This window comes from Oncorhynchus masou, unplaced genomic scaffold (genome assembly GCF_036934945.1).
Source record: "Oncorhynchus masou masou isolate Uvic2021 unplaced genomic scaffold, UVic_Omas_1.1 unplaced_scaffold_2172, whole genome shotgun sequence".
Classification (NCBI taxonomy): Eukaryota; Metazoa; Chordata; class Actinopteri; order Salmoniformes; family Salmonidae; genus Oncorhynchus; species Oncorhynchus masou.
In genome coordinates, this window is record NW_027008649.1 from 29,130 (window position 1) to 47,272 (window position 18,143).

An 18,143-nucleotide genomic window follows, 5' to 3' on the forward strand; every position below is an offset into this window, starting at 1 on the left:
TATTTCATTTTTTTAATAAGTTTGTAACAAGTTAAAAAAACGTTTTTTGCTTGGTCATTACGGGATATAGTCTATATATATATATATATATATATATATATTGTTGTGGAAAAAACAATTGAATCCAATTTTAGAATAATGCTGTAAAATAACAAAATGTGGGAATAGTCAAGGGGTCTGATTACTTTCCAAATAGCTATGTGTATTAATATTTACAGATTAATATTTATTTACAGATTTTCTCTTAAAGCCTCCTTTAAGGTTCTTTAACAGAAAGACATTGTCTCCGCTCCTCGTCGTTGTTGATCAGGACCTCAGAAGTGTCTCTAAGACCCACGTGTCCCATTTCTCCTTGTAGGACAATGAGTTTCCAGTCCTGAGGTGAATCGGTCCAGAGTTACTGCAGTCCTGAGGTGAATCAGTCCAGAGTTACTGCCGTCCTGAGGTGAATCAGTCCTCAGTCCTGAGGTGAATCAGTCCAGAGTTACTGCCGTCCTGAGGTGAATCAGTCCAGAGTTACTGCCGTCCTGAGGTGAATCAGTCCTCAGTCCTGAGGTGAATCGGTCCAGAGTTACTGCAGTCCTGAGGTGAATCAGTCCAGAGTTACTGCCGTCCTGAGGTGAATCAGTCCTCAGTCCTGAGGTGAATCAGTCCAGAGTTACTGCCGTCCTGAGGTGAATCAGTCCTCAGTCCTGAGGTGAATCAGTCCAGAGTTACTGCCGTCCTGAGGTGAATCAGTCCAGAGTTACTGCCGTCCTGAGGTGAATCAGTCCAGAGTTACTGCAGTCCTGAGGTGAATCAGTCCAGAGTTACTGCCGTCCTGAGGTGAATCAGTCCAGAGTTACTGCAGTCCTGAGAAAGGGTTTGTCCATCTGCTCAGTCCCTCCTTTAGCTGCAGTAAAGGGGTGTGTCTGTTTGTCTGGCCCCTCCCCTGACTGCAGAAAGGGGTGTGTCTGTGCGTCGGTGTACAGAAAGGGGTGTGGACTGGCCTGATGGAAGGCGGGACATCCGTCACCTGACAGTAGCAATGAGGAGTGTACAGTACTGGAGGCTCTATCGGGACTGGCCTGTCACACACACACTGGCAAGGTAGGACACACTCACCCTCCTCCCCTCCACACCCCCCCACACACCCCCCTCCACACACACAACCCTCCACCCCCTCCTCCACACACACAACCCTCCACACCCCTCCCCCCACACACTCACCCTCCTCCCCTCCCCCAACCCTCCACACCCCCCCCCCACACCCCCTCCACACACACAACCCTCCACCCCCTCCTCCCCACACACAACCCTCCACACCCCTCCCCCCACACACTCACCCTCCTCCCCTCCCCCCAACCCTCCACACCCCCCCCCCCACACCCCCCTCCACACACACAACCCTCCACCCCCTCCTTCACACACACACCCCCCCCTCCACACACTCCTCCTCCACACACACAACCCTCCACCCCCCTCCACACACTCCTCATCCACATACACGTTAACGATGTGTATGTGTGTTGTCACCAGGTGACGGAGCTGTACTGTTCAGGGTGTGAGGTGTGTGTGTGTGAGTGTGTGCGTTGGGGAGCATGCAGACCACCCCACGGGACCGCTATCAGCAGCTCTGGAGACACACAGAGACGGCCTGCAGGAGAGACTGACTGCTGCACAGAACAGGTATTGTTCACTGTTTTATCGTTCTCTCTCTTCCTCTCTTCCTCTCTCTGTCTCTCTCTCTGTCTCTCTGTCTCTCTGTCTCTCTGTCTCTCTGTCTCTCTGTCTCTCTGTCTCTGTCTCTCTGTCTCTGTCTCTCTCTCTCTCTCTCTCACCTTCCCCCACACCCTCTCTGATCTGTGTGTGTGTCCTCTGATCTGTGTGTGTGTGTGTGTGCTTACGTCAAGACTGCCTCAGATCTCGGAGGCCCTGGTGTCTCTGAGAGAGATCCTACAGCAGCTGACCAATCAGAGAGCTTTGATCGAGGAGGACATCCACGTCAGCTTCGAAGAGCTCCACAAGACCCTGGACGTCAGGAAGAGTGTCCTACTGATGGAGCTAGAGGTCACCTACGGACTGAAACAGAAGGTATGGAGGAGAGAAAGAGTGGGGATGGAGGGACTATCTCTCTCTGTCTCTGTCTCTCTCTGTCTCTCTCTGTCTCTGTCTCTCTCTGTCTCTCTGTCTCTGTCTCTCTCTGTCTCTCTGTCTCTCTCTCTGTCTCTGTCTCTCTGTCTCTGTCTCTGTCTCTCTGTCTCTCTCTCTCTCTCTGTCTCTCTGTCTCTGTCTCTGTCTCTCTCTGTCTCTGTCTGTCTGTCTCTCTCTGTCTCTCTCTCTGTATCTCTCTCTCTCTGCTCTCTCTCTCTCTCTCTCTCTCTCTCTCTCTGACTCTCTCTGTGTCTCTCTGTCTCTCTCTCTGTCTCTCTCTCTCTGTCTCTCCTTCAATGTCTCTCTCACTGTCTCTCCTTCTCTGTCTCTCTCCCTGTCTCTCTCACTGTCTCTCCTTCTCTGTCTCTCTCACTGTCTCTCTCTCTGTCTCTCTCTCTGTCTCTGTTTCTCTCTCTCTCTCTCCCTCCCCGTCACCAGGTCTTGCAGGCCCAGCTGGACACCTTACTCCATGGCCAGGGGGGTATCGTTGACACATGTACCCAGACAGAGGAGACCCTGAGCGTGGAGGCCCGTGCCACGAGCCTGCAGGCTGAGAGAGGCCTTGGGGAGAGGCTGAGGGATCTGGCCAGCCAAGGTCTGTAAATTGTAACATGTTCCATTTTATGGCATGTGAAATTAGGCTAACACCTAACTTTTAAAGTCCTCCTGTCTTCAGAGTCTCGAAAGGATGGTTGATGTTGTTGGCACAATGCGTTGATAATGAAGGGGAGCTGTGCTTTTACTGGTTGGCTCTCCTCTCACTCAAACACACACAGCCTCTGAGCCCCGCCCCCTTCTATTACAATGGTTGGACAACAAGAGAACCATATTCTGAGCTAATATTGCAGAGCAGTGTGGTCACAGCACTCCTTGTGGTGTGAATCACATGGGTTACGTCAGCCAGGCTAATGTGAAATAACTTGATAACCTGGGCTACTGTTTTAAACATGTTTATTTCCTGTATGGCTACGGTTTTAAATATGTTTATTTCTGGTAGGGCTACGGTTTTTAACATGATTACTGAATAAAAATATAAACGAAACATGCAACAATTTCAAATATTTTACTGAATTACAGTTCATATAAGGAAATCGTTCAATTGGATTCAATTCCTTAGTTAATTCATTATTTAGCCCATTATCTATGGATTTCACGACTGGGCAAGAGTGTAGCCATGGGTTGTCCTTAGAGGAAAAGGCCCAGCCACTTGGGAGCCAGGCCCAGCCACTTGGGAGCCAGGCCCAGCCACTTGGGAGCCAGGCCCAGCCACTTGGGAGCCAGGCCCAGCCACTTGGGAGCCAGGCCCACCCACTTGGGAGCCAGGCCCAGCCACTTGGGAGCCAGGCCCAGCCACTTGGGAGCCAGGCCCACCCACTTGGGAGCCAGGCCCAGCCACTTGGGAGCCAGGCCCAGCCACTTGGGAGCCAGGCCCAGCCACTTGGGAGCCAGGCCCAGCCACTGGGGAGCCAGGCCCAGCCACTGGGGAGCCAGGCCCAGCCACTTGAGTTGAGTTTGAGTTTATTTTGAGTTTATTTTTATTTTTACAGGGACAGTGCACATTAATCAACGTTTCAGTAAAAGTGCCGGTTTTAGCCAGCCGGATAATTTTCAACCGCAGTCCCTGGGCAGGTTATTAAAAACAATTACAATATAGACAATAGCAACATAGAACAAGCAAGACATAGCAACAGAGGACAAGCAAGACGTAGCAACATAGGACAAGCAAGACGTAGCATACAGACAGAGCAACATAGAACAAAAAGCAGCAAGACAAAATTCATAAAAGCAACAAAGTGTTTCCACACCTCACAAGCTACAGACAACAGACAACATGGAAAGCAGCAACACACAGCTAGGGACCATGTTCACAAATCTGATTGACCTTTAGCCATATCTTCAAGCATTTTGTGAAAGTGTGATATGTGGTGCAGTTATGTGTGTCTGATGGCAGTGTATTCCAGACATGGGAAGCTCTCACAGAGAATGCAGATTTACTAAAGGTGCTTTTCCTTAAGGGAACTATACAGTCACCTCTCATGGCAGACCTTGTGGATCTGCTGCCATATGTCTGGGTTTTCTGTTTAACAAAAATATTGAGTGGAAGGGGGAGCCAGGCCATTAAGGATCTTGAATACAAGACATGAGTCGGTGTATTGCACAAGATTTTCCCAACTCAAGAGCTCATGCTTTCTAAGGATGTGACAATGATGATGGCTATTGGGCTTCCTATCAAGCACTTTGAGAGCCTGTTTGTAGACAGACTGGATAGGTTTTAATGTTGTACAGCAAGCTTGGGCCCAACTAGTCAAGCAGTATGTTAAGTGGGGGAGTATCATAGAGTTGAAGTACAGTTTTGATACCTCTGTAGTCAAACAATTTCGTATAAATCGGAAATTAGCTAGGTTGAATTTAGTTATTTGAATTACCTTTTTCACATGCTTTTTAAAAGAGAGGTTGGAATTAAGTATGATGCCAAGGTACTTAAAATCGGAAACCACCTGGAGCTTCTCCCCTGACACATAGACATCTGGCTCAGTAGCATCTGTTGCCCTCTTTGTGAAGAACATGCAAACAGTTTTTTCACATTGGGAGCCAGGCCCAGCCACTTGGGAGCCAGGCCCAGCCACTTGGGAGCCAGGCCCAGCCACTTGGGAGCCAGGCCCAGCCACTGGGGAGCCAGGCCCACCCACTTGGGAGCCAGGCCCACCCACTTGGGAGCCAGGCCCACGCACTGGGGAGCCAGGCCCACCCACTTGGGAGCCAGGCCCACCCACTGGGGAGCCAGGCCCAGCCACTGGGGAGCCAGGCCCAGCCACTGGGGAGCCAGGCCCAGCCACTGGGGAGCCAGGCCCACCCACTGGGAGCCAGGCCCAGCCACTTGGGAGCCAGGCCCAGCCACTGGTGAGCCAGGCCCAGCCACTGGGGGAGCCAGGCCCAGCCACTGGGGAGCCAGGCCCACGCACTGGGGAGCCAGGCCCAGCCACTGGGGAGCCAGGCCCACCCACTTGGGAGCCAGGCCCAGCCACTTGGGAGCCAGGCCCACGCACTGGGGAGCCAGGCCCACCCACTTGGGAGCCAGGCCCACCCACTTGGGAGCCAGGCCCATCTGTGGCATTGTGTTGTGTGATAAAACTGCACATTTTAAAGTGGCCGTTTATTTTCCCCAGCACAAGGTGCTCCTGTGTAATTTCTCCACAACATTTGAGAGAAATAATATTTTATGCATACGGAACATTTCTAGGATTTTTTTTTTCTTCTCTTGAAACAAACAAACAATACATTACATTATTATGTTATGTTTATATTTTTGTACAGTCCGGTAGGGCTACGTTGTTAACATGTATATTGCCAGTAGGGCTACGTTGTTAACATGTATATTGCGGTAGGGCTACGTTGTTAACGTGTATATTTCCGGTAGGGCTCGTTGTTAACGTGTATATTTCCGGTAGAAGCTACGTTGTTAACGTGTATATTTCCGGTAGGGCTACGTTGTTAACATGTATATTTCCGGTAGGGCTACGTTGTTAACATGTATATTTCCGGTAGGGCTACGTTGTTAACATGTATATTTACGGTAGGGCTACGTTGTTAACGTGTATATTTCCGGTAGGGCTACGTTGTTAACGTGTATATTTCCGGTAGGGCTACGTTGTTAACGTGTATATTTCCGGTAGGGCTACGTTGTTAACGTGTATATTTCCGGTAGGGCTACGTTGTTAACATGTATATTTCCGGTAGGGCTACGTTGTTAACGTGTATATTTCCGGTAGGGACTACGTTGTTAACGTGTATATTTCCGGTAGGGCTACGTTGTTGCGTGTATATTTCCGGTAGGGCTACGTTGTTAACATGTATATTTCCGGTAGGGCTACGTTGTTAACATGTATATTTCCGGTAGGGCTACGTTGTTAACATGTATATTTACGGTAGGGCTACGTTGTTAACGTGTATATTTCCCGGTAGGGCTACGTTGTTAACATGTATATTTCCGGTAGGGCTACGTTGTTAACATGTATATTTCCGGTAGGGCTACGTTGTTAACATGTATATTGCCAGTAGGGCTACGTTGTTAACATGTATATTTCCGGTAGGGCTACGTTGTTAACGTGTATATTTCCGGTAGGGCTACGTTGTTAACATGTATATTGCCAGTAGGGCTACGTTGTTAACATGTATATTTCCGGTAGGCTACGTTGTTAACATGTATATTGCCAGTAGGGCTACGTTGTTAACATGTATATTTCCGGTAGGGCTCACGTTGTTAACATGTATATTGCCAGTAGGGCTACGTTGTTAACATGTATATTTCGGTAGGGCTACGTTGTTAACATGTATATTTCGGTAGGGCTACGTTGTTAACATGTATATTTCCGGTAGGGCTACGTTGTTAACATGTATATTGCCAGTAGGGCTACGTTGTTAGCGTGTATATTTCCGGTAGGGCTACGTTGTTAACGTGTATATTGCCAGTAGGGCTACGTTGTTAACATGTATATTTCGGTAGGGCTACGTTGTTAACATGTATATTTCCGGTAGGGCTACGTTGTTAACATGTATATTTCGGTAGGGCTACATTGTTAACATGTATATTTCGGTAGGGCTACGTTGTTAACATGTATATTTCCGGTAGGGCTACGTTGTTAACATGTATATTTCCGGTAGGGCTACGTTGTTAACATGTATATTGCCAGTAGGGCTACGTTGTTAACATGTATATTTCCGGTAGGGCTACGTTGTTAACATGTATATTTCCGGTAGGGCTACGTTGTTAACATGTATATTTCCGGTAGAACTACGTTGTTAACATGTATATTGCCAGTAGGGCTACGTTGTTAACATGTATATTTCGGTAGGGCTCGTTGTTAACATGTATATTGCCAGTAGGGCTCGTTGTTAACATGTATATTTCGGTAGGACTCGTTGTTAACATGTATATTTCGGTAGGGCTACGTTGTTAACATGTATATTGCCAGTAGGGCTACGTTGTTAACATGTATATTTCCGGTAGGGCTACGTTGTTAACATGTATATTTCCGGTAGGACTACGTTGTTAACATGTATATTTCCGGTAGGGCTACGTTGTTAACATGTATATTTCCGGTAGGGCTACGTTGTTAACATGTATATTTCCGGTAGGGCTACGTTGTTAACATGTATATTTCCGGTAGGACTCGTTGTTAACATGTATATTTCCGGTAGAGACTACGTTATTTAACATGTATATTTCCGGTAGGGCTACGTTGTTAACATGTATATTTCCGGTAGGGCTACGTTGTTAACATGTATATTTCCGGTAGGGCTACGTTGTTAACGTGTATATTTCGGTAGGGCTACGTTGTTAACATGTATATTTCCGGTAGGGCTACGTTGTTAACATGTATATTTCCGGTAGGGCTACGTTGTTAACATGTATATTTCCGGTAGGGCTACGTTGTTAACATGTATATTTCCGGTAGGGCTACGTTGTTAACATGTATATTTCCGGTAGGGCTACGTTGTTAACATGTATATTTCCGGTAGAGGGCTACGTTGTTAACATGTATATTTCCGGTAGGGCTACGTTGTTAACATGTATATTTCCGGTAGGGCTACGTTGTTAACGTGTATATTTCCGGTAGGGCTACGTTGTTAACATGTATATGTCCGGTAGGCTACGTTGTTAACATGTATATTTCCGGTAGGGCTACGTTGTTAACATGTATATTTCCGGTAGGGCTACGTTGTTAACATGTATATTTCCGGTAGGGCTACGTTGTTAACATGTATATTTCCGGTAGGGCTACGTTGTTAACATGTATATTTCCGGTAGGGCTACGTTGTTAACATGTATATTGCCGGTAGGGCTACGTTGTTAACATGTATATTTCCGGTAGGGCTACGTTGTTAACATGTATATTTCCGGTAGGGCTCGTTGTTAACATGTATATTTCGGTAGGGCTACGTTGTTAACATGTATATTTCCGGTAGGGCTACGTTGTTAACATGTATATTTCGGTAGGGCTACGTTGTTAACATGTATATTTCCGGTAGGGACTCGTTGTTAACATGTATATTTCGGTAGGGCTCGTTGTTAACATGTATATTTCGGTAGGGCTACGTTGTTAACATGTATATTTCGGTAGGGCTACGTTGTTAACATGTATATTTCCGGTAGGCTACGTTGTTAACGTGTATATTTCCGGTAGGGCTACGTTGTTAGCGTGTATATTTCCGGTAGGGCTCACGTTGTTAACGTGTATATTTCGGTAGGGCTACGTTGTTAACATGTATATTTCCGGTAGGGCTACGTTGTTAACATGCATATTTCGGTAGGGCTCACGTTGTTAACATGTATATTTCCAGTAGGGCTCGTTGTTAACATGTATATTGCCAGTAGGGCTACGTTGTTAACATGTATATTTCCGGTAGGGCTACGTTGTTAACATGTATATTTCGGTAGGGCTACGTTGTTAACATGTATATTTCCGGTAGGGCTACGTTGTTAACATGTATATTTCGGTAGGGCTACGTTGTTAACGTGTATATTTCCGGTAAGGGCTACGTTGTTAACATGTATATTTCCGGTAGGGCTACGTTGTTAACATGTATATTTCCGGTAGGGCTACGTTGTTAACATGTATATTTCCGGTAGGGCTACGTTGTTAACATGTATATTTCCGGTAGGGCTACGTTGTTAACATGTATATTGCCAGTAGGGCTACGTTGTTAACATGTATATTTGCCGGTAGGGCTACGTTGTTAACGTGTATATTTCCGGTAGGGAGATGCGTTGTTAACGTGTATATTTCCGGTAGGACTCGTTGTTAACATGTATATTTCCGGTAGGGCTACGTTGTTAACATGTATATTTCCGGTAGGGCTCGTTGTTAACATGTATATTTACGGTAGGACTCGTTGTTAACATGTATATTTCCGGTAGGGCTACGTTGTTAACATGTATATTTCCGGTAGGGCTACGTTGTTAACATGTATATTGCCAGTAGGGCTACTTTGTTAACATGTATATTTCCGGTAGGGCTCACGTTGTAACTATGTATATTTCCGGTAGGGCTCGTTGTTAACATGTATATTTCCGGTAGGGCTACGTTGTTAACATGTATATTTCCGGTAGGGCTACGTTGTTAACATGTATATTTCCGGTAGGGCTACGTTGTTAACGTGTATATTTCCGGTAGGGTACGTTGTTAACGTGTATATTTCCGGTAGGGCTACGTTGTTAACATGTATATTTCCGGTAGGGCTACGTTGTTAACATGTATATTGCCAGTAGGGCTACGTTGTTAACATGTATATTTCCGGTAGGGCTACGTTGTTAACATGTATATTTCCGGTAGGGCTACGTTGTTAACATGTATATTTCCGGTAGGGCTACGTTGTTAACATGTATATTTCCGGTAGGGCTACGTTGTTAACATGTATATTTCCGGTAGGGCTACGTTGTTAACATGTATATTTCCGGTAGGGCTACGTTGTTAACATGTATATTTCCGGTAGGGCTACGTTGTTAACATGTATATTTCCGGTAGGGCTACGTTGTTAACATGTATATTTCCGGTAGGGCTACGTTGTTAACATGTATATTTCCGGTAGGGCTACGTTGTTAACATGTATATTTCGGTAGGGCTACGTTGTTAACATGTATATTTCCGGTAGGGCTACGTTGTTAACATGTATATTTCGGTAGGGCTACGTTGTTAACATGTATATTTCCGGTAGGGCTACGTTGTTAACATGTATATTTCCGGTAGGGCCACGTTGTTAACATGTATATTTCCGGTAGGGCTACGTTGTTAACATGTATATTTCCGGTAGGGCTACGTTGTTAACATGTATATTTCCGGTAGGGCTACGTTGTTAACATGTATATTTCCGGTAGGGCTACGTTGTTAACATGTATATTTCCGGTAGGGCTACGTTGTTAACATGTATATTTCGGTAGGGCTACGTTGTTAACATGTATATTTCGGTAGGGCTCACGTTGTTAACATGTATATTGCCAGTAGGGCTACGTTGTTAACATGTATATTTCCGGTAGGGCTACGTTGTTAACATGTATATTTCGGTAGGGCTACGTTGTTAACATGTATATTTCCGGTAGGGCTACGTTGTTAACATGTATATTTCCGGTAGGGCTACGTTGTTAACATGTATATTGCCAGTAGGGCTACGTTGTTAACATGTATATTTCCGGTAGGGCTACCGTTGTTAACATGTATATTTCGGTAGGGCTACGTTGTTAACATGTATATTGCCAGTAGGGCTACGTTGTTAACATGTATATTTCGGTAGGGCTACGTTGTTAACATGTATATTTCCGGTAGGGCTACGTTGTTAACATGTATATTTCCGGTAGGGCTACGTTTTTAACATGTATATTTCCGGTAGGGCTACGTTGTTAACATGTATATTTCCGGTAGGGCTACGTTGTTAACATGTATATTTCCGGTAGGGCTACGTTGTTAACATGTATATTTCCGGTAGGGCTACGTTGTTAACATGTATATTGCCAGTAGGGCTACGTTGTTAACATGTATATTGCCAGTAGGGCTACGTTGTTAACATGTATATTGCCAGTAGGGCTACGTTGTTAACATGTATATTTCCGGTAGGGCTACGTTGTTAACATGTATATTGCCAGTAGGGCTACGTTGTTAACATGTATATTTCGGTAGGGCTACGTTGTTAACATGTATATTTCCGGTAGGGCTACGTTGTTAACATGTATATTGCCAGTAGGGCTACGTTGTTAACATGTATATTTCCGGTAGGGCTACGTTGTTAACGTGTATATTGCCAGTAGGGCTACGTTGTTAACATGTATATTTCGGTAGGGCTACGTTGTTAACATGTATATTTCCGGTAGGGCTACGTTGTTAACATGTATATTGCCAGTAGGGCTACGTTGTTAACATGTATATTTCCGGTAGGGCTACGTTGTTAACATGTATATTGCCAGTAGGGCTACGTTGTTAACATGTATATTTCGGTAGGGCTACGTTGTTAACATGTATATTTCCGGTAGGGCTACGTTGTTAACATGTATATTTCCGGTAGGGCTACGTTGTTAACGTGTATATTTCCGGTAGGGCCACGTTGTTAACGTGTATATTTCCGGTAAGGGCACGTTGTTAACGTGTATATTTCCGGTAGGGCCACGTTGTTAACATGTATATTTCGGTAGGGCTACGTTGTTAACATGTATATTCCGGTAGGGCACGTTGTTAACGTGTATATTGCCAGTAGGAATACGTTGTTAACATGTATATTTCCGGTAGGGCCACGTTGTTAACATGTATATTTCGGTAGGGCCACGTTGTTAACGTGTATATTTCCGGTAGGGCTACGTTGTTAACATGTATATTGCCAGTAGGGCTACGTTGTTAACATGTATATTTCCGGGTAGGGCTACGTTGTTAACATGTATATTTCCGGTAGGGCTACGTTGTTAACGTGTATATTTCCGGTAGGGCTACGTTGTTAACATGTATATTGCCGGTAGGGCCACGTTGTTAACGTGTATATTTCCGGTAGGGCTACGTTGTTAACATGTATATTTCGGTAGGGCTACGTTGTTAACATGTATATTTCCGGTAGGGCCACGTTGTTAACATGTATATTTCGGTAGGGCTACGTTGTTAACATGTATATTTCGGTAGGGCTACGTTGTTAACATGTATATTTCGGTAGGGCCACGTTGTTAACATGTATATTTGCCAGTAGGGCTACGTTGTTAACATGTATATTTCCGGTAGGGCTTACGTTGTTAACATGTATATTTCCGGTAGGGCTACGTTGTTAACATGTATATTTCCGGTAGGGCTACGTTGTTAACATGTATATTTCCGGTAGGGCTAACGTTGTTAACATGTATATTGCCAGTAGGGCTACGTTGTTAACATGTATATTTCCGGTAGGGCTACGTTGTTAACATGTATATTTCCGGTAGGGCTACGTTGTTAACATGTATATTTCGGTAGGGCTACGTTGTTAACGTGTATATTTCCGGTAGGGCTACGTTGTTAACGTGTATATTTCCGTAGGGCTACGTTGTTAACATGTATATTTCCGGCAGGGCTACGTTGTTAACGTGTATATTTCCGGTAGGCCACGTTGTTAACATGTATATTTCCGGTAGGGCTACGTTGTTAACATGTATATTTCCGGTAGGGCTACGTTGTTAACATGTATATTGCCAGTAGGGCTACGTTGTTAACATGTATATTTCCGGTAGGGCTACGTTGTTAACATGTATATTTCCGGTAGGGCTACGTTGTTAACATGTATATTTCCGGTAGGGCTACGTTGTTAACATGTATATTTCCGGTAGGGCTACGTTGTTAACATGTATATTTCCGGTAGGGCTACGTTGTTAACATGTATATTTCCGGTAGGGCTACGTTGTTAACATGTATATTTCCGGTAGGGCTACGTTGTTAACATGTATATTGCCAGTAGGGCTACGTTGTTAACATGTATATTTACGGTAGGGCTACGTTGTTAACATGTATATTTCCGGTAGGGCTACGTTGTTAACATGTATATTTCCGGTAGGGCTACGTTGTTAACATGTATATTTCCGGTAGGGCTACGTTGTTAACATGTATATTTCCGGTAGGGCTACGTTTTTAACATGTATATTTCCGGTAGGGCTACGTTGTTAACATGTATATTTCCGGTAGGGCTACGTTGTTAACATGTATATTTCCGGTAGGGCTACGTTGTTAACATGTATATTTCCGGTAGGGCTACGTTGTTAACATGTATATTTCCGGTAGGGCTACGTTGTTAACATGTATATTTCCCGGTAGGGCTACGTTGTTAACATGTATATTTCCGGTAGGGCTACGTTGTTAACATGTATATTTCCGGTAGGGCTACGTTGTTAACATGTATATTTCCGGTAGGGCTACGTTGTTAACATGTATATTTCCGGTAGGGCTACGTTGTTAACATGTATATTTCCGGTAGGGCTACGTTGTTAACATGTATATTTCCGGTAGGGCTACCGTTCCAGGCTGAGGAGAACGATCAGCTGGATTTACTGATGGAGACAGAGGGGCTGAGAAAGTCTATCCACAAACTGGGGACTATCATCACGACCAGGTCAGTCTATATCAGATGGGAACTGTCATCACTACCAGGTCAGTCTATATCAGCTGAGGTCTATCATCACGACCAGGTCAGTCTATATCAGATGGGAACTGTCATCACTACCAGGTCAGTCTATATCAGCTGAGGTCTATCATCACTACCAGGTCAGTCTATATCAGCTGAGGTCTATCATCACTACCAGGTCAGTCTATATCAGATGGGAACTGTCATCACTACCAGGTCAGTCTATATCAGCTGAGGTCTATCATCACTACCAGGTCAGCCTATATCAGATGGGAACCGTCATCACTCAGGTCAGTCTATATCAGCTGAGGTCTATCATCACTACCAGGTCAGTCTATATCAGATGGGAACTGTCATCACTACCAGGTCAGTCTATATCAGCTGAGGTCTATCATCACTACCAGGTCAGTCTATATCAGATGGGAACTGTCATCACTACCAGGTCAGTCTATATCAGCTGAGGTCTATCATCACTACCAGGTCAGTCTATATCAGCTGAGGTCTATCATCACTACCAGGTCAGTCTATATCAGCTGAGGTCTATCATCACTACCAGGTCAGTCTATATCAGCTGAGGTCTATCATCACTACCAGGTCAGTCTATATCAGCTGAGGTCTATCATCACTACCAGGTCAGTCTATATCAGCTGAGGTCTATCATCACTACCAGGTCAGTCTATATCAGCTGAGGTCATCACTACCAGGTCAGTCTATATCAGCTGAGGTCAATCATCATCACCAGGTCAGTCTATATCAATCATCACTACCAGGTCAGTCTATATCAGCTGAGGTCTATCATCACTACCAGGTCAGTCTATATCAGATGGGAACTGTCATCACTACCAGGTCAGTCTATATCAGCTGAGGTCTATCATCACTACCAGGTCAGTCTATATCAGATGGGAACCGTCATCACTCAAGGTCAGTCTATATCAGCTGAGGTCTATCATCACTACCAGGTCAGTCTATATCAGATGGGAACCGTCATCACTCAAGGTCAGTCTATATCAGCTGAGGTCTATCATCACTACCAGGTCAGTCTATATCAGCTGAGGTCTATCATCACTACCAGGTCAGTCTATATCAGCTGAGGTCTATCATCACTACCAGGTCAGTCTATATCAGATGGGAACTGTCATCACTACCAGGTCAGTCTATATCAGCTGAGGTCTATCATCACTACCAGGTCAGTCTATATCAGATGGGAACCGTCATCACTACCAGGTCAGTCTATATCAGCTGAGGTCTATCATCACTACCAGGTCAGTCTATATCAGCTGAGGTCTATCATCACTACCAGGTCAGTCTATATCAGCTGAGGTCTATCATCACTACCAGGTCAGTCTATATCAGCTGAGGTCTATCATCACTACCAGGTCAGTCTATATCAGCTGAGGTCTATCATCACTACCAGGTCAGTCTATATCAGCTGAGGTCTATCATCACTACCAGGTCAGTCTATATCAGCTGAGGTCTATCATCACTACCAGGTCAGTCTATATCAGCTGAGGTCTATCATCACTACCAGGTCAGTCTATATCAGCTGAGGTCTATCATCACTACCAGGTCAGTCTATATCAGCTGAGGTCTATCATCACTACCAGGTCAGTCTATATCAGCTGTGGTCTATCATCACTACCAGGTCAGTCTATATCAGCTGAGGTCTATCATCACTACCAGGTCAGTCTATATCAGCTGAGGTCTATCATCACTACCAGTTCAGTCTATATCAGATGGGAACTGTCATCACTACCAGGTCAGTCTATATCAGCTGAGGTCTATCATCACTACCAGGTCAGTCTATATCAGATGGGAACCGTCATCACTCAAGGTCAGTCTATATCAGCTGAGGTCTATCATCACTACCAGGTCAGTCTATATCAGATGGGAACCGTCATCACTCAAGGTCAGTCTATATCAGCTGAGGTCTATCATCACTACCAGGTCAGTCTATATCAGCTGAGGTCTATCATCACTACCAGGTCAGTCTATATCAGCTGAGGTACTGTCATCACTACCAGGTCAGTCTATATCAGCTGAGGTCTATCATCACTACCAGGTCAGTCTATATCAGCTGAGGTCTATCATCACTACCAGGTCAGTCTATATCAGATGGGAACTGTCATCACTACCAGGTCAGTCTATATCAGCTGAGGTCTATCATCACTACCAGGTCAGTCTATATCAGCTGAGGTCTATCATCACTACCAGGTCAGTCTATATCAGCTGAGGTCTATCATCACTACCAGGTCAGTCTATATCAGCTGAGGTCTATCATCACTACCAGGTCAGTCTATATCAGCTGAGGTCTATCATCACTACCAGGTCAGTCTATATCAGCTGAGGTCTATCATCACTACCAGGTCAGTCTATATCAGCTGAGGTCTATCATCACTACCAGGTCAGTCTATATCAGCTGAGGTCTATCATCACTACCAGGTCAGTCTATATCAGCTGAGGTCTATCATCACTACCAGGTCAGTCTATATCAGATGAGGAACTATCATCACTACCAGGTCAGTCTATATCAGCTGAGGTCTATCATCACTACCAGGTCAGTCTATATCAGCTGAGGTCTATCATCACTACCAGGTCAGTCTATATCAGATGGGAACCGTCATCACTACCAGGTCAGTCTATATCAGCTGAGGTCTATCATCACTACCAGGTCAGTCTATATCAGCTGAGGTCTATCATCACTACCAGGTCAGTCTATATCAGCTGAGGTCTATCATCACTACCAGGTCAGTCTATATCAGCTGAGGTCTATCATCACTACCAGGTCAGTCTATATCAGATGGGGAACCGTCATCACTCAAGGTCAGTCTATATCAGCTGAGGTCTATCATCACTACCAGGTCAGTCTATATCAGCTGAGGTCTATCATCACTACCAGGTCAGTCTATATCAGCTGAGGTCTATCATCACTACCAGGTCAGTCTATATCAGCTGAGGTCTCATCATCACTACCAGGTCAGTCTATATCAGCTGAGGTCTATCATCACTACCAGGTCAGTCTATATCAGCTGAGGTCTATCATCACTACCAGGTCAGTCTATATCAGCTGGGAGCTGTCATCACTACCAGGTCAGTCTATATCAGATGGGAACCGTCATCACTACCAGGTCAGTCTATATCAGCTGAGGTCTATCATCACTACCAGGTCAGTCTATATCAGCTGAGGTCTATCATCACTACCAGGTCAGTCTATATCAGCTGAGGTCTATCATCACTACCAGGTCAGTCTATATCAGCTGAGGTCTATCATCACTACCAGGTCAGTCTATATCAGATGGGAACCGTCATCACTACCAGGTCAGTCTATATCAGCTGAGGTCTATCATCACTACCAGGTCAGTCTATATCAGCTGAGGATCTATCATCACTACCAGGTCAGTCTATATCAGCTGAGGTCTATCATCACTACCAGGTCAGTCTATATCAGCTGAGGTCTATCATCACTACCAGGTCAGTCTATATCAGATGGGAACCGTCATCACTACCAGGTCAGTCTATATCAGCTGAGGTCTATCATCACTACCAGGTCAGTCTATATCAGCTGAGGTCTATCATCACTACCAGGTCAAGTCTATATCAGCTGAGTCTATCATCACTACCAGGTCAGTCTATATCAGCTGAGGTCTATCATCACTACCAGGTCAGTCTATATCAGATGGGAACTGTCATCACTACCAGGTCAGTCTATATCAGCTGAGGTCTATCATCACTACCAGGTCAGTCTATATCAGCTGAGGTCTATCATCACTACCAGGTCAGTCTATATCAGCTGAGGTCTATCATCACTACCAGGTCAGTCTATATCAGCTGAGGTCTATCATCACTACCAGGTCAGTCTATATCAGCTGAGGTCTATCATCACTACCAGGTCAGTCTATATCAGCTGAGGTCTATCATCACTACCAGGTCAGTCTATATCAGCTGAGGTCTATCATCAATACCAGGCTATCTATGTCAGCTAGAGGCTCATCGTCACCAATGGCCCATATCAGCTGGAGGTCTATCATCACTACCAGGTCAGTCTATATCAGCTGAGGTCTATCATCACTACCAGGTCAGTCTATATCAGATGGGAACCGTCATCACTACCAGGTCAGTCTATATATCAGCTGGGAGGTCTATCATCACTACCAGGTCAGTCTATATCAGCTGAGGCTCCATCATCACTACCAGGTCAGTCTATATCAGCTGAGGTCTATCATCACTACCAGGTCAGTCTATATCAGCTGAGGTCTATCATCACTACCAGGTCAGTCTATATCAGCTGAGGTCTATCATCACTACCAGGTCAGTCTATATCAGCTGAGGCCCATCATCACCGCTGGTCATCTGTTCAGCCCGAGGGTCAGTCTATATCAGCTGAGGTCTATCATCACTACCAGGTCAGTCTATATCAGCTGAGGTCTATCACACTACCAGGTCAGTCTATATCAGCTGAGGTCTATCATCACTACCAGGTCAGTCTATATCAGCTGAGGTCTATCATCACTACCAGGTCAGTCTATATCAGCTGGGAACCGTCATCACTCAGCCAGGTCAGTCTATATCAGCTGAGGTCTATCATCACTACCAGGTCAGTCTATATCAGCTGAGGTCTATCATCACTACCAGGTCAGTCTATATCAGATGGGAACCGTCATCACTACCAGGTCAGTCTATATCAGCTGGGAGCCTATCATCACTGCCAGGTCAGTCTATATCAGCTGAGGTCTATCATCACTACCAGGTCAGTCTATATCAGCTGAGGTCTATCATCACTACCAGGTCAGTCTATATCAGATGGGTACCGTCATCACTACCAGGTCAGTCTATATCAGCTGAGGTCTATCATCACTACCAGGTCAGTCTATATCAGCTGAGGTCTATCATCACTACCA

The 18,143-nt window shown here is 45.1% G+C and overlaps 1 protein-coding gene across 1 annotated transcript in view; it reads left to right on the top strand.

The window, feature by feature from the left end:
* Window positions 1-1,581: 1,581 nt before the first annotated feature.
* LOC135533035 (tripartite motif-containing protein 2-like) overlaps window positions 1,582-18,143 on the top strand; it is a 17,133-nt gene continuing 571 nt past the window's right edge. The window contains exons 1-4 of the mRNA XM_064960433.1: window positions 1,582-1,668; window positions 1,893-2,073; window positions 2,572-2,728; window positions 13,134-13,236. Coding sequence (XP_064816505.1) covers window positions 2,038-2,073; window positions 2,572-2,728; window positions 13,134-13,236 — 296 coding nt within the window. The 5' untranslated portion in view covers window positions 1,582-1,668; window positions 1,893-2,037. The remainder of the gene's footprint in view (window positions 1,669-1,892; window positions 2,074-2,571; window positions 2,729-13,133; window positions 13,237-18,143) is intronic.